Source organism: Odontesthes bonariensis, chromosome 19 (assembly GCF_027942865.1).
Source record: "Odontesthes bonariensis isolate fOdoBon6 chromosome 19, fOdoBon6.hap1, whole genome shotgun sequence".
NCBI classification, from domain to species: domain Eukaryota; kingdom Metazoa; phylum Chordata; class Actinopteri; order Atheriniformes; family Atherinopsidae; genus Odontesthes; species Odontesthes bonariensis.
Genome location: NC_134524.1, coordinates 10,302,865 through 10,330,845, shown reverse-complemented (window position 1 = coordinate 10,330,845; position 27,981 = coordinate 10,302,865). Strand labels below are relative to the sequence as shown.

The 27,981-nt window shown below is 41.9% G+C and overlaps 1 protein-coding gene across 1 annotated transcript; it reads left to right on the top strand.

Moving 5' to 3' along the window:
• The first annotated feature begins 192 nt into the window (after positions 1–192).
• On the top strand, positions 193–20,936 carry rell1 (RELT like 1). The gene is made up of 8 exons (XM_075451313.1): positions 193–347; positions 6,302–6,508; positions 11,557–11,625; positions 14,043–14,097; positions 17,898–18,146; positions 19,315–19,447; positions 20,428–20,471; positions 20,558–20,936. Exons 1-7 carry the CDS (start codon positions 323–325, stop codon positions 20,461–20,463), a joined length of 774 nt encoding a protein of 257 aa, XP_075307428.1. The 5' UTR covers positions 193–322; the 3' UTR covers positions 20,464–20,471; positions 20,558–20,936.
• The last annotated feature ends 7,045 nt before the right edge of the window (positions 20,937–27,981 follow it).

Here is a 27,981-nt window from a genome sequence, read left to right as displayed (position 1 = left end):
AGAAAACGTGTCAACGCTGTCGAATCAACACAAAATTTCAAGGTTTTGTGACGTTTTTAGGACGCTGAAACGATCGTTTGGCCAATCGGCACGAAGGCGGAAGTATTAAGGAGGGAGTGCTCTCACTCTTCTTCGCGTGTTTTGCTCTTTTTTGAAGGCGGGACCCGTTTAAACAGGGCGTATCCACTGCCTGTTAACCAGGAAACATGTTAATGTTTCTGAGTGGTCCCTTCTTTAGTTTAGTTTGACCAGTGTAGCTTCTGGCCGGAGGTCCAACAGCCGCCTGTCTGTCTCATCCGGCTAACTGCGGCTCTGTCCATCAATGGCGGATACAACCGCCGTTACTGGTAAGTTTCCGAGCCTTTTTTTCATCCTCATTTGCAGACACGACGCGGAGCACATTCGTTGATATTCAACGTTTTTTGACATTTAACTCCTCTCCGGAAAAGTTTGCTGTTAATTCAGACTTCAGTCTTTGTGTTGATGTGGCAGCCAGTCTGGAAAATGAACTCAACAGCCATTTAGGAAAGTTGTCAGAGTGACAGATGCATCTCAGGGGAGCATGAAGCTAATGTGAAGGGATGTGCAAACACAGAGTATCTAACTTATAAAAGCCTGGCCGAGGTACAACTTTCCTTAATGGTAAAACAAAAAAGAAGCTTTTAATGGCTTACATGATCTTTTCACAAACTTAGACACGATTAATGTAGATAGTAGTATTGGTTGATGTGTAATTGCATCTTAAAAAGTGCTTCCAAGTATCAGTTTTTCTTTATTTAATGACAGTAAATCTAAGCAGTTTGGCTCATTTCAGTCGGGAGATAATAATCCCTCATAATAAAACCTTTTTAAAATACATCTAAAGTCTCACCTGACAGCTGTCCTGATGATTTGAACTGCTTCAGACACATTTAACTAGTTTATTACCCGGGAAATGAAGCAAAGAAATGCCAAAGTTTCGTCGCTTTTGTCCATCCCATAGACCGTAAAGGGTTATGGATCCAGATTGTTGGTTGCATTGTGTTTTAGGAATCAAGATTTTGATTTGGCTCTTTGCCGTCCAAGATAGTAATTGACAGATGAGTAAATGATGGAAGTTCTCTGACTTTTGGCATGAATTTAAACACTGTTTACTCAGCTTGGTTTCTGCAGGATTCAGTGAGATGGCTAAACACACAGGCTGCTGACACTGAGAAGAAATCACTGCTCCGTTTTAGTGATTTTACACTTCAACAAGTCAATTTTCTGATTCTGAGAAGTATGTGACTTGCTAAAGGCCAAGGCTAAGGCTGAATCGACATACTTATTCATTGAACCGGTCATCCAGTACATTTGTTTAAAAACAGAAACGCTTACGTAACGTGAGGCTGAGAAAAGACACCTGAAAACGCACTGATCCAAACTTTATTAATCGAATATTTTTCCAGGTTTTCCGCTCTTTGGATGCTTCTACTTGTTGTTGAACTCAAGCTTTCGTGTCATACGTGCGGGATAAGACCTGTGGTGATGAGTCATAAGCACATATAGCTTAAATTCAAGTGAGTCTTTGCAATTAAACAGATTTGGTTTGCATTAAACACAACACTTTTGCAATTTCCTGAGTGTGTGGAAATGGGAAACCACAAATGGATGAGGCACTTTATTCTATTGGTTTTCAGTGGTCAGCTGAAAGCGTGCGGTTGCAGTCTGACAGAAATTAATTCCTACTCTTGTTTTAAAGGCCGTGTGGTGTATTTTTTGCAGCTATCCAGTAACTTCCAAAGGGCATATCCTGTCTTGACGTGTGGAGTTCCTCTTTCTTTATTCCATGCATCCTCAGGGGTAAACGGACTGCTCGGTCTCTTAAAAGACCCGACACCAGAACATTAGCAGAGAGGATGCTGCGGCCTAATGTGTAGGTGGTCATTGTTGTAACGCTGAATGGAGTTAAGGGTCAGATTACGAGCTGAAGGGAGGAATAACACATCATTTTAGTCTTTAAACATGCAATCTGCTGCTTGGAGACATACTTTCTGTGTCCTGGGGTTTCTGCTGATGCCAGCAGGAACATGGACATCCTCTTTTCTGTCTCGTGCTCATCAGTTTCAGCCTGTGGCATCCAGCAGATGATATCCAGTCTATGCTGCACTCTGACCAAAGACTCGATGTAGGGGGGATTAGAAAAGCTCAGGTCTTTGAGATTTGAGGTCGGGTATTACCGAACGAGAAGAATTGCACGAAGTGTAAGCGTGTATCTTTTGCAGAGATTGATTTGAAGTCATTTTGTGCTTGAGACTGTTCGGTATGAAATAACCTTCAGGCAGACAGAACTTCTCACCGGTAAATCCAAATAAAACTGCAGGAAATTAAAGCAGCTGCACGGTAACGCCGGCTTATTGATCTTGCATGCAGCTCTGGGAGATGTTTCAAATGTTGGGTTTGTCACGATAGACGGAAACACTTCTTCACATCTAGAGTTGGAGAGGGGAGGATTACTCCTTATCAGAGTAATTGCCTGTTTTGGTGAATTAAGTGATAAACTGCTCAGCTTTTGTAGATTTTCCTCTGCTTGGAAACCAAGTTAAAGTGGTCAGCTGAGTTTGATACATACCAGCTGTAGTCCTTTGTGCATCTGGTGCTCGATGAGCTGATTTTTCTTGTAGCCAAAGGCATTTTGATCCAGTAAGTATTTGTTTGACTCACCTAAAATCCAGAGAATCACATGCAACTGAGACGGAGTGTTGTGACAGAGTATGTTTCCTCTGTTTCGATTCAGTTCTCACGCGCTCATACCGAAGTTAAAGCCAAAACGGACATACGTCACAGTTTAGTTCAGGACAGTTTTATTGATAAAGTGCCAAATTGCAACAAGTGTCATCTCAGGGCACTTGGATACGATCCAATTTGTTGTAATGCAATCATAATTCAATCAAATCCAATTCATTAAATTCTGAATTAGTCCAATTCATATATACAGAGCTATATACAGATTGCATTGATATGATGCTCCTGTCCTGAGCGTGCATGAGGCGACTGTGCAAAGAAAAAACTCCCTTTTAACAGGAAGAAACCTCTGGCAGAACCAGAACCAGAAAGGGTGGCCATCTGCCTGGACCGGGTGGGAGAAGAGGTCCCCCAGCAGTCTGGGCCTATAGCAGCATAATTAGGGGATGTTTCAGGGTCACCTGAGCCATCCCTAACTCTAAGCTTTATCAAAAAGAAAAGTTTTAAGTCTAGACTTAAAGGTAGAGATGGTGTCGACTCCCTGAACCCAAAGTGGCATCAGGTTTCCCTTTTTATAGGCGTACGTCTCATTTTTCACCAGAAGTAGCGTGTTGAAACTGTTTCTACTTGACTGAGTTAGCTTGATAATACTTAACTATGGGCCATTAGTCAGTTGGAATTGTATAAACTGTTGGAGATGAGACCAGACCTTGTAAAAATGACCACGACCACCATTCAATCCACCAATAAGAACATCACTACCTTGCTGGCATCCCCCGTTGCCATGTAAAGGAAGCCTAGTTACCACTGTCTCCATGACGATCATGAAATATTTTCACCCTGGATGGAGTTTTCTGAAAAACTAACAAAGCAAAAGGCCTTATTAGCTCACTGCTGCAGGCTGTTAAAGAGTAAAATGCCTTCTAAATGTACGTTTTACTGTTTTTACACTAAATATTGATCCATCAGAGTGCAACTTCACTTATTCTGCATAAATTCAATAATTCTTTGAAATAACCTCTTATCTGAAGAAATAAGGGGATACAAATGGATTTTTAACACCCTGAACTTTAGACGAACCACGTTGCTTTCACTGTGCCTGCAGCGATGTAGGGAAAAATACAAGTGCCCTTAGATTTAGTCCAAAACAAACTCTGGTGCATCTTGTTTTACAGGAAATAGACAACAAATTTTGACGTTATTGCTGCCAAGTTTTGTATTTACGTCATTCTTTCATATCTAGAAGTTATCTTGTCGTACTACAAACTACTGAAAGGGTCTTCAGTCAGAGGCTTCCTCAGCTTCTGGCACAAAAAGTAATTTCTTTCCACTACTTTTTAGGCTTTTATGATAGCTTTATAATCACTTTGTGTCAATATTTTTTAATAGATTTCATTCATTCTGCTTTTAGTAGTTGATTCTGTTCAATCTTGTATATACATTATACATTATAATTTCCTTTTAGAGATTAATAAACTGTTTATCAATAAAAATTGGCAACCATTTCCCTGTTTTACCTTGGCTGTAAGGTCATATTTGGTGATATTATTTAGTCTGCCGGAAACTGAGCTGTGTCGATTTGAGGTCATCTATTTTTGGGTCGCACTGAGCCAGGTTTACTTGGGGTGTTATCCAGTTCACTCCCAGTGGTTCTGTACATTTAGATCTGGGCATTGTTACATTTCAATACTGGTGTCAGAACTTGGTGTTCGTCTGTGATATTTATCATAATTGTTGGCGATTCCCGACGCTCTCAGTTGGTAGAAATTCAATTGCCACCGATTCATGTGTCTCTATGTTTTCATATATTACTGCTCATTGAATATCTTTGGGTTTGGATTGTTGGTTGGATGAAACGATCGTTGGATGAAACGATCATTGCCTGCCGACGCCATCTCAGGTTCTTGGGGACTGAATCGTCTGGCTGACACACGATTGACAGGTTAAGGTAATAGACGGATGAATCGATGACGAAAACAACCTTTAATTGAATCCTCACATTGGTTTCACAGCCCAAACAGAGACCTGCCAGCCTGATGGTCTCTTTCACCCTGCATCGCTGTATAAATAAACACGATTAAATGCGTGAAACGCCTCCTGGCGTGTGGATGCGACATCACTTGGCGCTCACGCAGGACTTCCACCATGGCACCTGCTGTGGATGCTAAGAGATTAAAATCCCCCTTAATGACTCCCTTCAACCCAGTTCCCAGTCGTTGTCCTCCCTTAAATGCTTTTTAATTCAGTCCTTTGCTTGCTTTGTGAGTCGGTTAGAGAGGAAGAATGGGTCGTCACCATCGTCATATCTCATTGTGAGCACATGGACACATTTGGTCACCAGGAGGTCAGCGAGCAGACAATGTTTGGTGTGTTCAGCATGATGCGGCGGGCAGCCGGGACAATGGAAGAGCAAAACACTCGTGAGCATCTGGGGGCATGTGGTGAGGTATTCAGATGCCTCATACTTGCCGTTGTTGCAGCACAGCAAGCGTCTCGAGGATTTTATTTGATTTTTATGAGGGTGAAATGAGCTTTTTACCCGTGCCACTGTTTCTCTTTTGTGTTTTCTGACTTTTACTGTGCTGTGCACACACTGATGTGGACAGGAATGCAGACAAAAGCCCTCTTGTGTCTTCTGCTGGAATGTGTCACGTGACGCATCGACAACAGGAGCCATGGGAGCGTTCGGCTTTCACTGACCACAGATCACGGCTTATCCTTTGATGTGTGACCTTAATATGACCTTGTGTCCTAAATGAACAGTAGAAATTAGGAGTTACGTGGATGGAAGACCAAAACAAACAATTAGGGCTTAATATATCATAGCTTTCTAACCCCGTTATCATCAAGTTTTTAGTTTTTTTTAGTTTTTTTTAATGAAAGATGCTCTCTGCATGGAGCATCTTAGTCATTTCTAACTTAACGGCACATCTTTGGATTGTTGTAGCTTCCAAGTAATATTGCTTTGGCTTCCACTCAACTATGTTTGAGCACCTCATTTGTCGTAGATTGAACAGCAAAGAGCATCCCGGATCGGCGGCATCGTTGGTGCTTATCTCAACGACTTAACTCCTGATCCTCAGCCCAGCTAAAATTGCTGCTACTTTTGGACGGAAACCGGAGACTCAAGCCGGTCAAACTGATTGAGTTCATCGTTATAATGATGAATAAAATCATCTTAGACTTTCAGGACTGTCTCTTTAGTTGTGTGAATTGAATGTGGAGCGTATGAGCTCCTCCCAGCAGCCTTCTCAGGAGACTTTAGTCCATCTGTACGGGCAGATAGGACAAAGAAAGCTTAGGCTGGAGTGGTAAAAGTTTACGATCCCTGTTGTTTAAAACCCCTCAGATATGACCAACCCTGCCACATGTAGGTGTGTTTGTGTGCTTTAGCAGACTCAGAAGCACATGGGCCTGTGTCTTTGGCTCACTGTGAACTGAATAATAATAATAATAATAAGAGATCAATGGGCTCGATTTTATCTGGGAGAGGAGCACGAAAGCTCCGTCATGTTGCCGCTGACGGTGTTTAAATTCGTAACTGCTTTCATTTGTAATTTGTTCTCGCCTTCATCTTTTGTTTCTTCGTATTCTCCAGCGGGGCCAACCACGAATAATGGTGCCGTCAGAGGCAACCCAGACTACATTGCCTTCGTGCTGGTGCCGGCTTTCTTCCTTCTGGGCCTGCTGGGGGTGGTGATCTGCCACGTGTTGAAGAGCAAGGGCTACCGCTGCACCACCGCCCAGGATGATGATGATGAGGAGGAGTGTGTGGAAGAGGAGGGAGACCCTGAGCTGGGTGGAGGTAATCAGATCCGGCCAAATTAATTTAAATTGGATTGTTTGTTTATTTGATGTCTTGCCCAAAGTTAGTGACACAAGTATGATTGTGACACTTATTGCAGCCATCATCAACTGTTTGTACAACACACACACGCCCAAGTAACTAATAAGTTAAATCCAACTGTCTGATAACTATTAGTCAGAATACAGATGTGTTGACGTGCTGTGGTGGACAGGCCGAGATCATCGCTCCGACTGGTTGTCACGGAAAAGTACGGCGCGTTTACATAACCCACCATTTAAACTGACGTTTTATGTCAAAAGGGGAAAATTTAGTTGTTTTTTTTATCTTTCTCTGTTTTCACGGGAGTGCCGACAAACTGCAAACAACGTGCACGCCTCTTTCACCGTAACACTCATTAAAAACAGGAGCAGTGTGAACAATGAGGGCTTAGCGATGCCATCCAACCTTTAGCCCCACCCCGCCCTCAACATGCAGCACATCAAGCTTTTCTTTTCGAGTGTTAGAGAGAAACAACGGTGGCTGTTTAAAGATGCACTCGACTGTCGGGTGTTACGGACGCTCGTATGATGAAGTTAGATCTCCCTCCTGTGTTCTACTTTTTAGTCGACCGTACAGAAGCAACGCTGCATGTTCGTGTTAAAACGGACGACTGAACATTAAAAAAACAAAGCAGAACATGGCGTAGCTACAAGGAAAACACGTTTGACACATCCTCTTTTTATTAACCTTTCAGTGTCTCTGGGTTCAGCTGAGGAGCCCAAAAAACTACTTACTTACTAAACGATACCACTAAAAGCGCATTTTTATTGAACGATACAACATGAAATGGTCAGTTTTACAACAATATGTTGGGAACGGCTCTCAAGATGAACGATCCTGACCTTCATTCTTTCCTTTTTTTGGAGTTTTTAAATGCTTTAATGTTGAAGAAAAGCAGAATTTTGCCCTGACTCCAGCACCTCTCATCACCTTCTGGCTTCAGTGGCCTTTTTTTTGAGATTGGACCACCACACAGACATTAAATTAGCACCTTTATATTATTTATATTACAAAGCAGCGTCCTCTGTGGGAGACGATGACTCCCTTTGGTGCGTAATTGTGGGCTTTTTTTTTTTTAAATGAGAGACTGGGGAATTTTACTCGTGATCATTAGTAAAAGTAACATTTGCTTAATATTGTAACACAGGTGGTTGATTTTCTTTATTGCATTAAAGGCATGGTTGGTAATCCTGTTCAGAAACACATTTTGTAATACTGGGTGAAATGGTCCGTCTGTCCTGAGAGAAATCTATACAAGATGTATTTAGAAAAAGGGACGAAAATAATCAGACCTCTGTGGCAGCTGCAGGACTGAGAAAAAGCTGACCAATCCGAGATCAGCGGGATTGGAGCGCCTACAAAAACCAATCAGATGCCTCTGCTTTCTGCCTACGCCCCCCTCTGTCGGCTCCCTGCTCCGTGTGCGCATGCGGTTCTACCGGCTTTGGATGACGCACTGACGGAATGGGGAGGGGGGGGTGGAGCTTAGAGGAGGGGACACTTTCGAATCTTGCTAGCTCTCTTGCTAGCTCTCTAGGATTACCTACCATAGCTTTAAGCTGTGCGCTGCATATTTAAACAGGAAACTCACTTTCTCACTTTACCCTCTTTGGTCTAACAGCAGCACATGAGAGGAAGCATTTTTATCTGGATAAACATTTATTAAACACCACATTCCTTCTGTCAAACTGCGACGCTGTTGCACAGAAACCACCGGATTTGTGGTAGAGAGAATAGAGGTCAGGGAGGGGAAAAAAAGAAAAACGATAAGATCACTGGATGCTTTCACCTGCCTTCGAGTATTATCAGGCTTCGACTACATTCCTGGATCTAATGAGATGGCATGTGCCAAAAATAACCTGATGTCATGACCAACCGCTTCCCTGTAAAGATTTTTCAGTTTGAAATTAACAGGATTGAATAAAACAATACTGTAAACTCCCCCAGGCAGGAGGTAATTTTAAGAAAAACAGTTGTTAGTCTTTGTACAGATGAAGGAACTCCAGAAACGCCCCTGACTTCAGAAACGCTGATGACATTGAATTCGGAGCCTTTCTTGTAATGTCCTCGTCTAAATTTAGCCATATTATTGAGAGAAAGCCCCTGTCACTTCAAGGCGTGGAGGCTGGTATAAACCAGGAAGACATTTGGCAGTGGCGGTGCTCATGTTCTGAACTAACAAAGGGCGTGTTCAGTAAGGTGAGACTAACTAAATCTCAGCACAGCCGTCATAGAAGAGAGTTGAGGTGAATTTGTCGCGCAACTCTGAAAGAGGCCAGGTTTGGGTGCTCTACTCTCCTTTCACTAATGCTTGTGCTCAGAAATGTTGGCATCCACTGTGTTGGACGGCGGTTTGTCACGGGCAAGTGAAAAAAGAACTGCTGACACAACGCTGTGAGGTTTGGTGCCGTCTCTCTCACTAAACTGTTATCATACACCGGACCCCTCGATGGTTTTCGACATATTTCACGTGTCCCTCTTCTCCCTTCTGGACTAAAGCCTTGGAATAGTCTAAGGAATAATTTTAAGTGGTAGTATCCATCCCTCCATCCATCCATTTTCTGCTGCTTATCTGGGATTGGGTCATTTTGAGCAGAGATCCCATACCTCTCCTTCCCCAGCGACATTGTGCCGCCCTTTAGAGGAACCTTGACGCATTTCTGAAGCCGGCCAAGAGATATTACGACTCCAGCGGGTCCTCGATCCACCTGGAGGGCCTCCTCCCAGTGCCTAAAAACACGTCCCTTGAGAAGTTTCTGAAACAACATGTCCAAATCAACTGAACTGTCTCCTTCCAATATGAAGGAACTGCGGCTTTACTCCAAACCACTGACCCTATCCCTAAGGCTGAGCTCAGGCATCTATCGGAGGAGGCTCATTTCGGCCACTGGTATCAATCCGTCCATTTTCGATACCCATTTATTCCAATTCGTGGTCAAAATAGGCCTGGTTCCTATCCTAGTTAGCATTGGGCTAAAGGTTGGGTAGCTGCCAATCCATCACAATGTAGATTTAAAGGTAAATCAACAGCGTTTTCTTTGGGATTCTCTTTGCCATGACATCGCTTTTCTTCAGGAATTTGTTTAATCTCTGGAATATTATATCAAATCTGTGAAAACACCGGTCTGACGAGTTAGTTTATTGTTTCCGACTCGGAACAGAAACGGCTTCTGAGTCATTTAACTTTAATCTTTAGCAGGTCAGACAGGAAATGGTTTCCAGTCATCTAAAACATATAAAGTCTTCTATGAAACTGGCAAAAAACACACACACACACACAAGTGTATCATTTCAAAGTGAAGTTATTTAATTTTTTACAGTTTGAATTGAACTTTTCTCTCAAAGATGAATTAAAAGTGGTGATGGAAACTTAGTGGGGTGGAAACTCCTGCCAGTGGTGCAACAGTTGTTGGTCCATGAAGGTTTTTCCCTGTTTTCTCTGCCTCTTTGTTTCCTCATTAAGCCCTACCCTGTCTCTGGCTTGTCAAAACCAAGCTTTTGTGTTCTGACCTCATTCGTTCAGTTCATCCCCTCTCACAGAGATCAGGTTTCCTCTCGGCTTGTTCCCTTTAGCGCTCTTCTGTTTCACCCTCCACACTGCTCACCATCGCCCATAACGCACCAGGAGGCTCCTGAGAATGCGATCATTATGTTTATCGGCAGCCAGGAAAACCAGAGGAAGCAATCAACAGGAAACTCCAGGAAGTCGGAGGCTCATATGGGCGTGTGCTGCGTGGAGGTTTTGGTCGGCAGTGTTGAAATACAGTTAATCATCGCACTTTCTATGCATTTGTGCTCATCGCTGATAACACAAATATCCGAGGAAGCATGACACTGAACGTCACTGATTCAATAGAGGACTGCTGACAGTTTCGCCCTTCTACTCGATCACGTATTGTGTGATTATCCCACAGGTGATTAAAGGTGGTGCACCCAACACGTATTTAAGATTTAAGCAGGACGTTTGCCGGTAAACAAACAAACCGTAAGATGCCAAACTAATTGATCACGCACTAAGCTTGCAGCTGTATCCCAGTTACCTCAAACAGTCTTGGATTAATTATTGGGTTTTTTAAAAAGTGCCAACCAGCACTAAACAGCCGGTAAACAAAGAAATCAACCAGCATGTTCTGCTGACAGCTGAAGAGTGACCGGCTTTCACTGTTGGTCTTTCTCTGGAACTTTTTAGTTCTTGTGTTTACTTTACAGATTCTTTTGCTCAAGTGGCAAAAAAAAAAAACGAAACAAAAACACCCCAGATTCAAGCTTTAAAGCAATACAATGTAACTTCTCAAAAAGCCCATCATGGAGCTCCCCCTACAGGCTTGGAGGTAATGTACGGTTAAGACACTGTCGTAAATCTCTTTCTCTTCCTTGCTTCATCAGTCAACGTCTTCTTCTGTTTCTTCGGTGCCTCTGCCATGATGATCGTACTGACAATGTTGCGCTAGCTTAGCCTTATACCTGGGAGCGTGAGAGGGGTCTATTTGTTTTTGCGGTAGGTGTGCCAGAAAGCAAGTCGAAGTACTTCCGCTCAGCTCCCGGGCCGGTCCAGCAAAGTTACATAGCGCAGTTTTTCCAACTCAGACCCCCGAAGGGCATAGGAGACAGGCCAATCGTAATATTAAAACTCATTCTAGCCGCACAATTTTTTTCAAGCTGTTATTTTAAGGTAGAAATGTTACATAGTACTGCTTTAAAAACTTGTAAACGGCACTGGATTAATGAAATTACACGCTCAAATCTCAGGAAATATGCAGTAAGATGCTCCATGAATCTGTGTGGGTTTCCATTATTCCTCCAGTTAAACAGAGAAGCCTCAGAGAGTAATGTTGTTAAGTCTCAGTTAGCTTTAGCTGCACTGTTTGCGTCACTGATGGCCTGAATGACGGTAACGACACGTAACATTTTCTTTACGTCCTTCTGTGTGAGAGATGATGCTGATGTGATTTCGATTGAGATTAGACACCTAATAACACAACTTTGTGTGTTTCTTGTTCTTGCAGATATGAACGACACCCTCAGTGACAACGACACAGTTGGACATATTGTCCAATACATCATGAAGAACGAAGGTGTGTTTCCAACAGGTTTCCCACCTCCTGATGCGCATTATTTTTGCTTCTCTTAGCTTCTGAAGGTTTCTGAACATCTGATTGTCGTGGGACTTCCTTCTTGTTATGTGGGAAGGTAGGTTTTCACACACTCTGCAGGAAGGAAGCGAGTGCTGGAGTCTGAGCTGTGATGTATGAGCGGCTCTTCTCAGAAAAGCTTGGCTCGGGAATCAGGGTTTTAGTGGAAGTTCATATCCAGGACGACCGCTGTGGAATTTAAAGACGGAAAGGTGGTTGGTTAGATCGCCGTTTCACAATGAAGTCAAACAAATGCTGCTGTTGGTGATCTTATTTCTGGACCGTAGCATCAGAAGCAATCAATCCTAAGATTGTGTTAAATTCACAATAATAACCATAGAATATTTCCTTCATTACCAAAGAGTGATATCGAAATAAGGCTTTTTTTAGTTGAATAAACAACCTCCTGTTTCACTTATTCTATACCAAATGGATACTTCACAAGTTTTTATGAAACAACATCTTTAAGGTTTATGGCTCAAAGGTTTTGATTTCCTTCAGTTTTCCTCAACGGTAATTACTAAAAAATGGTATCCATAAGTAGTTTGTAGAGTTTAAATTAGTGGTTTAAAATGCCACTTTTTAACCTCCTAGGTTACCTAATTAGGTTGAAATGTTCTTTAGATGTATTTTCATTAATTCGTTAAGTTTCTGGTGTAGAATTGATCATGTTTCCCAGATAACACTCCTCAGTAAAAGAGCGTTAAGAGTTACAACTGCCCCCGTGCACGTAACACCGTCTGGATGACACATGAAGGCAGGACTGGCCGTCACTGTCCTGAGCTGTGGGCTGACTTTTCTGTCCCCTGAGCCGACTCATCACTGGTCCTTACGGGAGTGGGAGTCCTTCAGCTGTGACTCAGCCTCACGAAGTCCGTCTGACACGCAGTGACTCAAGCACTAACACACCTTGAACAGAAACAGCTGATAAAGGTGAATAAAACTGCTGTTTTTAGCTGTTTTAAAAAGGAAACTGGTCATCTGGGAAACCAGAGGTGATTGTGTTCTGTTCCGTTTATATCAGCAACAGCATTTCGTCTTCGAATAGGAGGAATAATGGACTTCAGTACGTGGAGTGCTTCATCAGCGGAGAAATGAAACGCTGCCCTCTGCTGATGATCCAATTATTTCAGCGTACTTCCTTGTACAACCTCTGGAACAAACAACATGGAATCCCCACACTTCGAGGATGTTCATTCATGCTTTTATTCCTCATTATTTAGCTAAAAACTTAACAAAAACACAGAAAAGACACAAAACAGTCTTGTACAATAGCTGAAAGTTCTGGGTAAATCATAAAATTGTGGGTATTCAGACAAAATGGAGGAAAAAATTGTGGAATCATGCTTTTCTGGATGTAAATCCCATTGTGAATATATATATATATATATATATATTAGATTTGTGCAGGTATTTGTTGGTGATTTCATTGTTTTTTCCTCAAAGAAAATTATTATTTTAGGGTGTGAATCCCTTTAAAACTAGATTCCATCAGTTTATTTAGATTAAAAGTTTTATGATTAAGCGAGCAAAAATATGAGCCGATTTTCTGTCTGACTGCTTTTTAAGTTGCAGCAACTAAACAAATATACTTTTTAGTTAGTATGTTGAATCCTAATTAGTGCACCGGCTTTTCTCGACCCGCTGTCCTGCCATTAAGCAGCTGGAAGAGCAAGGATATTCGCAGAAATTCAAAAAAAGGTCATTAAACCCCAAAATCAAGCTTTAACCTTTCGATAATTTGCTCTTATTTCTTCAAGTGTTATTATAATGACTTTATCAAAGGGGTGTTCTTCTAAAACTCTCTGTGATGAGGAGGGACGCACTTTAACTCAGATGTTTGAGTATATTTACGCAAAGTTGTGATGTGAAACTCTTACAGGAATCATCTCTTATGTACCTTCTTTTAATCTTTGTACACTGTGTGCTTGTTTTGACATCAGTGAACGCATCAGGACTTAAATCTGATTTAAATCTGAGCTGCTGCTTTTGGTAAAGCCACTTTGCCTGTAAGCACAAGCTGGTAGCTGATGTTTGGGGGCGGCGTAATAAATCCAAAACATAATCTCCAAGCTCTAAATTTCTTACCATTACACCTAAGTTAATTTAAAATGCCCCAGTCATGTTTTTGGAAGCACATTTCCTTTGTGTGGACCAGCGTACTCCCCCTGAGGCTGATGAAGTTAACAGATTGCGTCTTATGTGCCACTTAATTGCGTTAAAGATTTAATCGTTCTTAGCCATCTTTCAATAAGTGCTCTGCTTTTTAAATCACTGGAGCATTGTCACTAATTCCCACCACAACTGTTAGCTGTTTCCCCTACTCTCTCCTATCTATAACTCTCTCTCTTCTTCCTCAGCAAACTCAGACGCTCTGAAAGCCATGGTTCATGAGAACAGCATCGATTCGGATGGGTAAGTGTCCTCGTGTTCCTGTAAACATCAACTCTGTAAATAAAAAGGCTTTTTTAGGAGGCCACTTGTTTTATTCATGTCGTCCACCAGGGGGCAGTATAAGCCTCTTTGTCAGCCTGTGACTAAGCACGGAGCAGCACAGGAACACCCAAAGCAATCAGGCCACATTTCTCCTCTGATTCCTCTCCAGATTGGCGAGGTTTGATTGAGGGCGAGCGGCTGGAGACTGTTCCCAAAATGCCGCTGTGCCACACATCAGTGCATTGTGGGATTATCAAACGACATATTTTCTTCTTTGGTTCTTAACTGTGACAGCAAATAAAAGGGGAACAAATTATATTTTCTAGACGTTAAAACTTTTTCAGCTTCCCTCAGAGCTGAAACAATCAGCTGATTAATTTATTAGCACCTTATATGATAAATGTTCTGGGATTTTTATTTAATTTTTTCATTTATAAACTTAAAAAATGTAATTGCATCTAAACTAATCGGCAAATTAAGTTGGACAGCAGACCTGTAGGTTACACTCCACTCAAAAGCCACAGATTCTCGCTAAGTGTTTAGACTAAAAAGCTTAAAAATGACCTAATTTGTTAACTAATCTAAGGCGCAATCATTAGCTTGATGGCTAGTTAGCTTTACCAGCTATGGAAGTACCGCTTGTGTGCGTCCATGGCCAACAAGGATTTTAATGTGGACTTTTTGTGTTAGTTTTTGTTAAAAAGAAGGTTTTCTGCTCCATCAGAGTTTCCCGAACTTTATTGGAGAACTTAAAGGTGACCAACATTATCTCACAACATTTTACAGTTAGTTGCCAGTTAGTTAGCCTAACCCACTGTAATCTTTTCATGTCTGTGAAGAAGAAATATTAGAAAGCTTCTTTTAAGTTCATGAAGCCATGCAAAATCTTAAAGCTCTACTCCACATATTGCGATATTCTTGCCATGCTGCGCTAATCTCTCATTTTTCTCTGGTTTTTGTGTGAAAATTGTGCATGAAACTAAGGGTAAATTGCTACTAAACAGTTGTTCGTACTTCTACGATCTTTTACAGAAGTCAAAAATGATGTTCTGGACAAATTTGAACCTAAAACGGTGAAAACCGAGCGATGGGTGAAGCTGGTGATTTGTTCACGTTTTGGATCCTGCCTCTACGTAAAAATACGAAACCAGTTGGTAAGGCTTAGAGAAAGAAAATCCTATGACTTCATAATGAAAGAAATCCGTGACACAGACAAAAACATTTAAGCAAGTCGACCGGTTCAATGTTAATCTGTTCTGAAGCTAATTAGCTTAATATTTTAGCTAGCTGTGGCAGATAAAACTGGTAATTTTTAATATATCAGCTCATAATATGTCTTAAAATACATTTCTTTAGAAAATGACCAAGAATAGTGACGAAATCTCTGAATGTGGGAACAAAAATCTCAACTAACAGCAATAGCAACCAAATCTGAAACGACTCAGGTGTTAGCTGCAGCTTTAGCTTGCATCAGGATCCGATAACAGCAACAAAAATAATCTACAGGCATGAATTTAGGCCTGAGTGGGTCATTTGATGCTAATATTTCAAATCAAATGCTGCCTGCTTGTCACTATAAAATGACAATAAATGATAGGAACAGGAGCTGAAGGCTCAAGCTGACTCAAACTGGACGGTTGGAGTCGTCTTTCTGCTGTTCGTCCATACAGCAAAACATAGAGAGGACACGAGTGCTGTTTTTCCTCGGAGATGAGAGGAGATAGAGTTGGGCAGATGAACACATCGGAAGAGGAGGTGCTTGTGACATTAGAGGAGTCAAAGTAAATCGAGTTAGCGGCGTACTGTGTGTTTTTCCCCGTCTTTACACTGCTGCCATCTTCCTTTCCCGACTCCATATTGCTCTGGATGGAAAGCAGTTAAAGAGATGTTCCCTTTTATTTGGTAACCGCCTGGATAAATAGTGGGAGTGTTACCTCTAATGCTCAGCCACATTGGATGTCCACGAAGGGGGAAAAAATAAGTAAAGAATATCACACACTTCCCTTATCTCCCTTCACATATTTCCACCCCTCGTTTTTCCTTCTCTGTTTTCTCTCTGTTCAAATTGCCCCCTGCTCCACTCCCTCTTTCTTTCCATATCTTTCTCTCTCTCTGCCAGGATGGGCAGCCTGCCAATGGATCACTTAGAGATGGTGGATAGGAGAGGAGAGGGGCATCGGTTGGGGTGATTTATGGGATACATGGGGGCAGACAGACGCACTGGGAGGAGGGAAAGAGAAATGGAGAGTGACTGTAGCTGTGCCTATCTTGGTCTCCAGATTCTCCCCTTAACTTCGACCCAGCACCTCCTCATCTTCGCCTCATCAAACTCATGTTTCATACCTCCACTCATGACGGAGCCTAACCACACCTGCGCTTAACGAATACTTATGTGCGCCGGTTTGAAAAATAATCTTCTCCCATCAAGTTAATTCAATTTATTTCGCTCTTGCTTTGGCATTTTTCTTGGAGCTTTGAGGTGACGACAGCCGCCACATTTAAGTAGCCTATACTGCCATCTGCTGGCGGCTTTGTGTGCTGCAAAGGCTTTACGTTTTCAGGTCATATTCGTGTTGTATTTAATGGAAACGCAGCTAGTGACTCTTTAAAACAAGCTGTCGCTCTCTTGTTACTATGGTTACTATTAAAAATTACGAGTTTCTTTCTTTTTTATTGTCTTGGAATAACTCAAAAGTTTTTAGGCTAAAAAAAAAAAAGCACATATTTGATCAAAAACGTGAAAACAATTGTTTTATTTCTTTCTTGTTGTTTATCAAAAAAGTTTCGCAGGTATTTACGTGAATATGGGCCTTACCTCACATACTTAATGGAAGTATTGATGGCTGGACAGTGGGACAAAGTTTAAAAACATTCAAACTACAAGTTCAGGCATCTTTAGACCTATTGATCATGTTTGTATCAACTCTTAACTGACAGAGACGGCAGCGGCCGATAATGCTAAGTGTGTCGAACGCTGGTCTTTTAACACATGGATGGTGGGCAAAACTGAGCCATTTGGATTTAGGTTTTTAGAACAAGGGGAAAAACAGGAGCATTAAGTTCAATATTTTACATGGTGACGTATTAAACTTTACTAAATTACTTAAACGAGGGGAAATATTTAGGTTTTTCGACCAACATCTCACAAATAGAGAATATTTTGACGGTTTATCAAATAAAAATACTCCATAGTTGTTGCTCTATGTACCTACGTGCCTCCTGAGAAGAAAAAAACGAACTCCTTAACACCAAGCCTTTCCCTTTTCGTACTTTAAGGTTTCATGTTGATTTCAGCATGTAGAAACACTATTTGTGCTTGGGTTGATCTCCAGGGACGTGGAGAGAAAAACACGAAGGAAAGCAGAAAGACCAAGCGAGTTGTCCTCTATTTAAAATCTCGACGCAATTCTGAGGCAAGGTCTTTACGAAAGTGGAGAGAAATTGTATGTGTGGTGATATTATTTTAGTTCTTATTGCAGTGTAACTATGACGTCCGAGTGCTCCGAACTGAAACTTTCTATGAATTTTCCTTCAAACATCATCAATTAGTGTTTGTTTGCACAGAGCGGGTCAGTAATTGCTTGGAATTCTGATTTATTAGGCTTTAATAAAGGAAGAACTAAATACGATTAGACCTCCTCTGTAAACTAATTATAAATGTAAGTCGATGGTTAGTGAATTTGTGAAAATGTTTTTTCTCTTTAAAAAAACAGCTGGGTTTAAAGTATCTTATCTTTTCGTCTTTAAACAAGCTCTAATTTCTGGTTCTTTCTCTTCAGGCCTCCGCTCACGCCCACCTCCGTGGACTCTTCGACTCCTCCCTTGACCCCTGTGTCACCGGGGGCCCCTCCGGGAGCAGCCAAGCACACCTGCAATCACCTGCACACCATCGGGGGACTCGGCGGCCACAAGAACATCTGCACTCGCTGCAGCCAGAAGAAATGGCCGCTTATGAGGAAGCTGTCGTCCCGCAAGCCTGAGCAGCGCCGCAGTCACCACGGCGAGGTCACGGTCCTTTCTGTGGGCAGGTGAGTGATGAAACAAGAGTTTACCGTCTTCCCTCAAAGGTTTCTCAGGCTCTTCCCAGTGGAGTTTGGATCAGCAGAGGTTAATTAAAGCTGTGTTTGCCCCTGAGGCGTCTCAGTCATTAGTCCGTACGCATTGCTGACAATCAAACATTAACTCTGAATAATCATCAATGAAAAATCCTCTATTAATTACACCGGGCGAGTGCATTTTGACACCAGACTGCTGATCTGGAAAATGAACAAGCAGATGGTTTGTTTGAAACGTGGGAAAACGGAGGCTTCGGTGGTACAACCGCCGTTAAAGTGACACGACAAGGAGAGACGCCCACTGAACTTAAAGTGACAGGAACAGAGAAACCGCAGCTCTCAGACTCACTGACGAGTCGTTTACTCCCAAAAGTGGTTCACCACTATCCTTCCAGGTTTTACTGATGAATTGGACAGTTTTTAACCCATTTTCAATGGTTTAAAGGATCACATTGGTCTGAAACGCACCACAGGAGCTGTCGTAATGACAACTTCCGGACCCAGTCCACATGAAATGTGAACTGTTGTGGGTTCCAGTAAGTGTAAGACTGCTTTGTTGTTTCTCTATGAAGCCGTTTTAGACCAAAATAACCCATCGGGAGTTAATCTCCGACGGCGCGTTAACGTTATAAAACCCGTTTTAGGTAAACGGCAGGCACAGCGTTGTTGCCGTCACACAGCGAGCGTTTCTCCTGCTCAGTTTCCTGCAGCGAGCTGATTGGGATGCAGAGAGGCTGCTTTTCATTTACACTGTCGGATGACGGAGGGTCAGCATGACCAGGATACGAATATTAATCTGCTGATTTGATTAAAGCTGTAGCTGTGTGTTCGTGTGTGTGGGTGGATGAGAGAGGTGTCATTTTTAAATGAGCTGGAGGTGTTGGGAGTGTGTTTGTGCAGAAGCAGATGTCAGTAGTGGCACCAATGTAATATAGATGCACCATTTACAAAGGTCAGTAGTAGTCGAACCCATCACGCATCTCACCGACTGTATTTTAGCCAGAAGAGCATTCTCACATAAGAACAGGAGCTTGTTTTAATGATTCACGAAAACATCCAGGCTGAAAAAGGGATTTTGAAACACATTGGTAACAATCAAACATTAATAAATTTAAAAACTTTCTTTCTTTGCTTTTCTTAGGTTCCGTGTGACAAAGTGTGAAAAACCAGCCAGGGAGCGGCGGACTCTGCTCATAACTGACTCCAACAGGAGCTTCCCATCAACACCCACAGAGGTGGAACCCCACGACCGAACGGCGTCCGAGTCCCAACAGGTTTGTGGGCTCAAAACTTCAGCCGTTCGTGTCTTTCATCTTTATCGTAGTATCGTTTAAAGGGTAAAACTAACGAAATTCTTCGTGTGCCTAAATCTAACCAACTAGGCAGTCGATGAGAATTGAAAATAGCTTGAAATGCACTTCTTAACCCACAATCGTGTGGAAAATCCACATAATCCGTATGAAATCCAGCTTTCACGTTACAAAGTAATCTGCCAGGAATGGACACCTGCACGTATTTGTTTTTGCAGCGAGGCTTCGAGTAAAATCTACAAAAGCCGACTTCCTATATTTTTATGTTTAAGTTGAGTTCTTTTCATTTTGTTTGTCTGACATCTAATCTCAAGCCTTCACCTTTTCTGATATGTGGTTAATAAACTGGCCTTTTTGTGTTTGGATTGATAATCGAATGTTTAGTCAACCTTCTGTGTGACAGCTGTTGTAAAATAAGTGGAAAATCAGTTGTAAGTGACTTAAAACGTGCCGTCACATTGTCCAGCAGCAGTTTGATGACTGTTATGTTCCCTCTTTTAGCTTCTGTGACACCAGAAGGCGCCTTTCATCTCCAAGTGCTCATAGCGGGAGATGTTACTCGACCTCGCATCACGGTTTTTGTCGTGGTTCGTTTCTGATGTTTCTTTGTAAGGGATGAAAATTAATCCTGAGCAGATCCTGATGTCGAATCTATAATCTGCTAGATTTCCGTCTTTGTTTCAGACTATAAGACGCGTCTGTTTAGATTCATCAGGCTTCACTGAATCAACAACCAAACCAAATTTGTTTTAGGGTGGGAAAAAAACATGCCACTCAATAACATCCGTGTTTGCTCCATTTCTTACTGTTAGCTCCCGTGTTGACTTTCAGCTTTCTCACGCAGGCTGTTTGAGGACGTAAAATGCCCACGACGATAAACAAACTCTACACCGTGGAAGAATGATCGGTGCACAGTTTGACTCTTTATTATTTCCTCTTAACAGGAGCAGAAGGAAAACTTGGACAAGGAGAAACGATAGAAATCCAGGTAACTCGTCATTATTTTCATCAGCCGTTTGAGTGTCTGTTTTCCCAGATCTGCCTGTTTCTGACTTTTCTTCCTGAACTTCCCAGCTGTCCGAAGAGGGAGCAGAAGCAACATCTGGACACTTTTTAAACCCAAGGAGAACATTGAAACATCAGCGCAGGGAGGGCGCACGGACCCAGGAAGCATCCCTCTTCATTGTTGCTCCACAGGGAGTGAAAAGTGCTGCTGCTGATGGGCGTTATACAAGCCGAGGGGGGAGAAGGCGTGTCTGTTACATCCTCTCTAATTCCCCTGTAGTAGTTTCACAGCAGTGCCTTGCTCAGTGGCGTTAAAGCAGGGCAGCTGCTTGATGCCGTCATGGGAGCTTGAACCGGGGCTTTCCCAGTAAATATGGTCTTATTACTCACAATGACGTTTGTACATATGTTTTTATAAGTGGAGATATTAAAGAGTTTTTTTTTTGTTTTTGTATGTCACTACTTTAATTTATGAAACTACCCAATGCAGCGGCCACATCGCCAGGAAGTAGACCGGAGCATCGGCAGATGTGATAAAAGCTGTCGCTTTCTTAAATGGTGCGAGCGTGATGTCGTTGGGATGAGTAGTCGTCCTCGCAGTGCCTTTTTAACAATCTTGATTGTGTTGTTTATTTTAGTGTTCTGTCATCAGTCTGACTTCAATAAAGAACTTTACGTATTCTGAGTCGAACAACAAAGCAGCTTCGGTATTAAGAGACTGGCTCCTCTCTGGATGTTTGAAGTTGGTCTTACGTATTGGAATCTTTGTTTCTGAGCAGCACAAAATTGTCCCATTTTTCGGATTCAATCGATGGGCAGCAACAATAATGTGCTGAATATTTGCACATTCCCGTCTTTTTCGCCCAGTTAGGGTCTCTACCACCACGTTCAGACGCTCATGCCTTCACTGTTTTCCCCAGTTTTTTTTTTTGTTTGTTTGTTTATTTTATGTTTTTAAAGAAAATGTCTGCCTGCTGTGTCTGAAACGTCTCAGAATGGAGCAAAAAAAAGAAGATGAAACAAAAAATAGAGCATTACATCTGAAATCATGAAACACTCGTTTTACGAAAAATTTCGTAGAGATGATGAAAGTAAAAGTGAGCAGGATTGTTACTGGACACATTTACAATTTTAAAAAATACTGATTTGTGCAACTGAAGGCTGACATTTACACTGGGTTTACGGTTGTTTTTTTTAACCAAAAAAAATCTACTTGTTAACAAAATACATTTCGTTGATCAATTTAAATGAGCTGATTAGTGGGTCATCTTTAATGTTTTGGGTCAAATGTTTTTCGAAGCATCAAAGCGGAATTTTTCTGTTTCGTGAGCCTTAACCTGCTGACTTCCTGATGGTGTGTTGACAGATTGATCATCGGTTGAAAACAGAAAAAGATGCTTGTTGTAATTTCGTGAGCCAAGGATTTGAGCCTTTTTGTATTTCTAATGAAATGTGCCTTTTTTTTGTGTGTGTGTGTGTGTTCTTGTAGAGGTCGGTTAACGTCAAGAGCTACAACATGTTTACAGTACGAGCAGTCGTCTACCGTAGGAAATAGATTTTGGTTTCCCCAAATAAAAAAAAAAAACTTAACTTCCTCTTAAAGGAAAGATGCGACAATTTTCCTCCTGTTTATGCATTTGTGGCCATGCTGGGTTATCCAAGCCTGTCTAGCCTCTGTTTTTAAGTTTTCAAGAAATTAAACCTCCATGGGTAGTTATAAAACAATATCATAGATTTTTTTTTTTTTACCAACCAGCTCTACTCATTTGGTCTGATTTGTTTGAAGCCACATTCTTGTCAGTTCATATCTCCAAAGCCACAAAGTCCATGCCAGAAAAACCCCTTCTGAACTGCCTGGATACTCACGTTTTAATTTTTTTAATTTTTTACCAATCGGAGCAGATTGGCTCGTTTGAGAGGCGGGGCTTAATGAGACACATCGATAAGTTTTTCAGACAGAAGGAGACTGAAAGTCCTTGAATGAGCATGATTTTGTCTCTTTAAGAGCAAACGCTGCTTGTTTGTGGAGGGAATATAAGTGCATGAACACCATCAAAATCATTAAATATAATTTCTTGGATTGAGATGTAGATTAAACAATAACATTTTAGCTTTAAGATTAAATACAAGTTAATAAAAAACGTGTTCCGGCCGAAAGTTTCTTACGTAACTTGTATTAGTAACATGGTGTCCCTACCCCACCCTGTATTCATCTCTACGTCACTCCAGTGAGATGAGAAGTTAAATCACTGCTGGTTTGTAGCCTTAAAATGTTTACAGTATGTCTTATGTTATTTTTCTAAGTAAGACTAAAGGCTGAGTTATACTTCTTTTAACTGCCCTTGCGCTTGCGTCTTGCGCGTATGTTAATGGCTCGAGACGTTTATACTTCATTTTGCTTTGTTGGCGGTTGCGAGTGCTGCGTGGCGATTCACCGCCAGGACAATAGGTGGAGTAGCGGGTTTTTTCAATGACAAGCCTACTACGATGAAAGGAAATTCACCGCCAGGAGCTCTTCGGCAAGTCTCTCTTCCATAGATTCATGCTTCTTCTTCTTCTTGTAAATAGCCGGTATTTTGTCAGATTTTCAACACCTTGGGGGTCTAAACGACTACTTTCTCGCCTGAAAATGTTTCAAATGTTGCTAAAGTTATATATTTACAGAGTTTATAGCTTAAGGGAAATCAGCTTTTCAGGCCGGCTGATTTCGGCTCGGGCAGGAGTGAAGTGCACTGTGTTTTCGACCACAGCCAGTGGCTTGTGCTTGCGTCTTGCGTGAAGTTTAGAAAATTGAGGTGACACACGCAAGCACGCAAGGGGGGGCTTGCAACCGCGCAAGGGCTTGCGTTGCGGCTTGCGGCTTGCGTCTTGCGTTGCGTCTTGCGTTACCGACTATAAACCAGGCTTTAGTTTCCACCCACTTTGTACACTACAACCACCAAATCAGTTTTTTGGGTTTTTTTAGGTCCGACAATTTTGTCGATATTCTGAACTTATCAATCTTCATGATAATGACGAATAGAAGTACATAGAATCCCCTATTAAGCTAAATTTTTATTGACGTCTACGTCTTTTCCTGATTTAGAAAATCAAATGGCAAAACTGACTCATGCCATTAATGTCACACTTAAGTCTGTTTAACTGGTGATTCATTCAGCCCCGTAGAAACACGTAGGTCTGAAACTTACCCTGCTCATGTCACTGTGAATCCGAAAACTGATCCTTATTTATTTTTTTGTAGCGCGGCCCACTTTAGAAAATAAAAGTCAGGATTTCTCAGCTGTAAGTGTGATATTGAGGTTTTGTGAGGAGAGACATGGATCAGAAAAACACAATTTCCCCGAATTTGCCGAAATGTTTAATTTCCAACATGAAGCTTTTACTTTGTTCTTCACGAGTGTCATGATATCAAGACTTATTTTTGAAAGCAGATTTTTGTTGTTCGTACGAGACAATTTGCTGCATTTTAATGTCGTATATGATGAAAATAAAAACAACTAAAGCGTAACAGATCATGAGTTCACTTTGTTTGTCAAACACTGCGGTTCCTTCACACAGATAGAAACCAGGCTGCCTTTCTCCCTTGTCGGACTGAACCGACTTCATCTTCGTATTTTATTCCGTCTCCTTTCCCTCTGCCCTCTCTTTGCCCTCTGCGGTGCTTCTTTTCGTACCGTAATGAAAAGATCATTTGTCTTACTCATCCCTAGTCCACCGACCTCCAGCTCTCGACCATGTTATTTCCAGATAATAGAGACGGAGATGTGTTTTTAGCACAAGACTTGTTTTTCTTCGCCCTCTTTTTTTTGTCTCCTCATGACCTTCTCAGTCTTATCCGGCTCACTCACACCAAACATTAATTGGTACTGCCAAGATGGATCACATCGCTCTAATTTTGGCCTTTCTACATTAGCTCTCTGTAAAGTTTGAAGTAGAATATAAAATCCTTATTATATACAAACCCCCTAATGGCCAAGCTCCTACCTATCTGAAAGATATTAATTTTCCCTATCGACCCACAAGTGCTCTCGGCACTTGAGTCTACTTATTTCCAGGAATACTAGTCTTGTTAGGTCTTCGGTTTTTGCTAAAGGATATAAGCCTGAAATTGGAGCAAAGAAAAGGATTAAAAAAAAATTTAAAAAGTAAATTCAGGTCATTAGTTCAGTGCATTATTAACTAATGCCTAACTGCTTCCAACAACCAGCAAGCATGTGATTAAAGAGAGCTTATGAGTGACACTGCTGGTGTCGCCTCACGGACCCAGAGGGAGGATTGGCTTTCATGGTGGTGACGGGGACACAAGGCGACACCACCCCTTCTAAAAACACACACAAAGATGGCTGCGGGGTGTCAAACCTGTCAGAGAGATGGTGGTTGACACTGCAGGACATGAGTAAGCTGCAAATATTGACTCTTGTTGCGTGCGTGTGTTTATTTTAGTTCGCACCGGGACAAGAAACAAAAGGGTTTCGCCACTTCTGGGTAAGGTTTGTCACACCACAACGAAGCGATGATAAATTCCACTTACAAGCCATGCACACAAACAGCTCTGATCCGTCTGTTTTACATGACTTCACAAGCAGTAAATTTATCTCAGGCACTGAATTATTCAGGCCTCCAGGCGACAGAGTTCCCATGCTGATGCCAGGCTAAGTGCCCCACATCCTATCTTCGTCTCTGGCTTTCAGCCAACAGGACGGAGCTCTGGCTTTCTTTTTTTGGAGAAACATTTGGAATCAAAGGGAGAAAGTCCGGTCAATGTTTAACACCGCTGACCTTCAAAAATGACTCACCTTTCACTTCAACACCCAACACTTTCCCAAAATTCCCATGAGAAGGCAGCAGTGACTGTTTTAACCACCAACACTGTATATATTCAGAGAGTTTAAACAGCAAACATCCTAATTAAGTTTCCTGGTAACAGGGTTATTATTTAACCAAAGTCAAACATTTGCACATTTCTGTGGATGTTGGGTGGGTTCCAACAATAGATCCACTATTTTGGCCTGTTTGCTGAGACGTTTAAGAGGTGAAAGATTACATTAACCTTGAGAGTAGAGTAATCTCTGACTTTTAGTCTGATGGAGTTTCTGGACAGAAAGAAATCAAATCAACATGCAGCTTTTCCAAAGGGAGTGCAAAAATTGCATTTAGAGAAAGTCGTTTGTAAAGATGATGAGACTCCAGGGAGGCTCTTCGGCTTCTACTTTCAGATAAATTTTTCATTTACATGGGTATCTCCAGGTCTCCAGTATTAGAGCACAAATTAGGCCATTTCAGTTTATTTCACCTGGCAAGGAGGGGAAGGTTTACAGAGAAAGCTGTTTCTAACAAGTCTTTGCCTTCAGGGGTTGTTTCTCCTACTTGTAAGTCAGCTGTTGTTCAAGCCTTGCTGTTTAAAATAAACTGGCATCACAAGGATTTTAGACCTAAACCTAAACTACCCTTTTACACCAAGCTTGTCTGTTTTTTTTTGTATTTTCAGTATGTGCGCTTATTGGTATTTTTCAAACCTTCAGCACATCAGATGAGTGGACGAGAAGAAGGCGGCAGTGATGACAAAGGGCTAACGGCTAACGTAACATGTGACACATACTCCTCTTATTTACAGTTTTCCCTTCTCCGAAACACTTTTCACATCGATAAAGACCAAAGAGTTCAGCTGGATTTACAGTTGATGCGTCGCTTACGGCGCAGCCGACCCGTGACGTCAAAATGGCGTTTCAGACCTGCCGCTTGCCTTGAAAAGACGGCGCAGCGCGTTGTCGTGCACCAGTCGATTTTTGTAACTTGGCTGCGCCGAGAACGACAAACCGGATGGACCAATTTGAGCCCAGAGGTCCGTTTCACGAAGCAGGTTTAGTGAAAACTCTGAGTTGATTAACCCTGAAATGAGGGAAACCCTGAGTTTTCCGTTTCACAAAGGGAGGTAACTCAACCCCGAGAAAGAGGGGTAACTCTAGCCTGTTTCACAAAGAGAGGTAACTTAACCTCTCGGGTCAGTTACCGTAGTAACAGACTCTCTGAACCTAACCTGGTCGGGACCAGGTTTTATTATGGCTTGATTAAATTAATTCTGGACTCTCTATCCGACCACATGAAGACATCGGGACACTTCGGTTTGGCTTTAGGGACCCTCTACTCACTACCATGTAAGTGTTATGTTGTTTGGAGCTGTAGAAGAGGTATAAAAATAGCGTTTTGTAGCGGCGAAATGATATGCCCCTCTCACTTCCAGGCTAACGACTTTTGGCTAAAAACGGTCAAATCGAAATTCTTAAAACACATCCGAATGACATGATTTTGATGTCAACTGAACGTATGTACTCCCAATCATCCCGTAAATTGATCTAAAGTGCATTTTACTCCGGATTATCCCTTTAACTCCGTGGTGTGTAGAAAATGACAGACAGCTGACTTGTCTTTTCAGGCCGATCTTTACTGACTGATTGGAAACACAATATGTACTGGTCACATATACAGTTGGCTTGCCGCCGGCAGCTTTCTCACAGCACGCTATAAAAGAACCAGAAGCGTCTTTAGCATAAAGGCTAGTTAGCTTTATATCGTTGAAAGAGCATTTTACTAATCATTTGAATAATAGCACAGAAAATGAACAGTTTATCCACTCGTAAGATTTCTTAGTAACAGCTCTAGAAGTACTAATGCACTTATATTCATAATGTATATATCAAACACGTTAACACGTGGCATCTGTACAGAGTAAAAGTTGTACCTTTTACTTTTTTTAAAAGTAAAATAAAACTATCTTGAATCTTGAGTGTTGCACTTGACAACCTGAGCATGCCTCTCATTAGCTGGCAAAGTCTTAGGCTACCTTTACACGGAAACGATCTGAAACCAAAACGCAAAAGTGGCGTTTCGTTTTCACTTTTAAATCTGCGTTTAGACGAGCGTTTTAGGGTGAAACTGCGTGCATACGGAAACGCAAAAGTGTGTGACGTTTCATTATCGATGCAGTAAACACGCCAGATGGCTAGGTGGCAACACTACCAAGACCAAGTCTTTCTACTTCTCTTTCCGTGATCCATTAAAAATCCGGACACTAGCTCCTCTGTCTCTGGCACAGTGAAGGGCAGCTTGATAAATTTAGGCCCGAGGTGAATTGTGATAGCCTCGCAAGTTTGCCTGACTATGAGCGACACAGTCGGTCAGGATAAACCGAAGGCATTTGCCGTTTTGCGCAGCTGACCCTCTTCGCTTAAGTAGTAAAGCGTGCAAGCTACCTTCTCAACGACAGGGACAGGCGCCCGCATGTTTGTTACTTGTCCCTCAATGTGAGGACGGAGTTCCTCACTCAGGGCAAACAGAGACTCCTTCGACATGCGAAAATTTTCATGCCACGCTTGGTCGTCTACCACTCCATTCATGAAGTTATCCCACCACTGAGAGGTCCTCCCAGGTCCCCGTTTTCATTTCCGTGTAAACGGCCCCTTAGGCTACGGCTACACGAAAACGTTTTTCACTGT

What these genes read in the sequence shown, in the direction of transcription:
- rell1 (XM_075451313.1), top strand. Translation starts at nt 323, where the DNA reads ATGGCGGATACAACCGCCGTTACTG. An exon ending in GGATACAACCGCCGTTACTG is followed by an intron (nt 348 to 6,301) that starts GTAAGTTTCCGA and finishes CGTATTCTCCAG; the next exon opens with CGGGGCCAACCACGAATAAT. An exon ending in ACGGTCCTTTCTGTGGGCAG is followed by an intron (nt 18,147 to 19,314) that starts GTGAGTGATGAA and finishes TGCTTTTCTTAG; the next exon opens with GTTCCGTGTGACAAAGTGTG.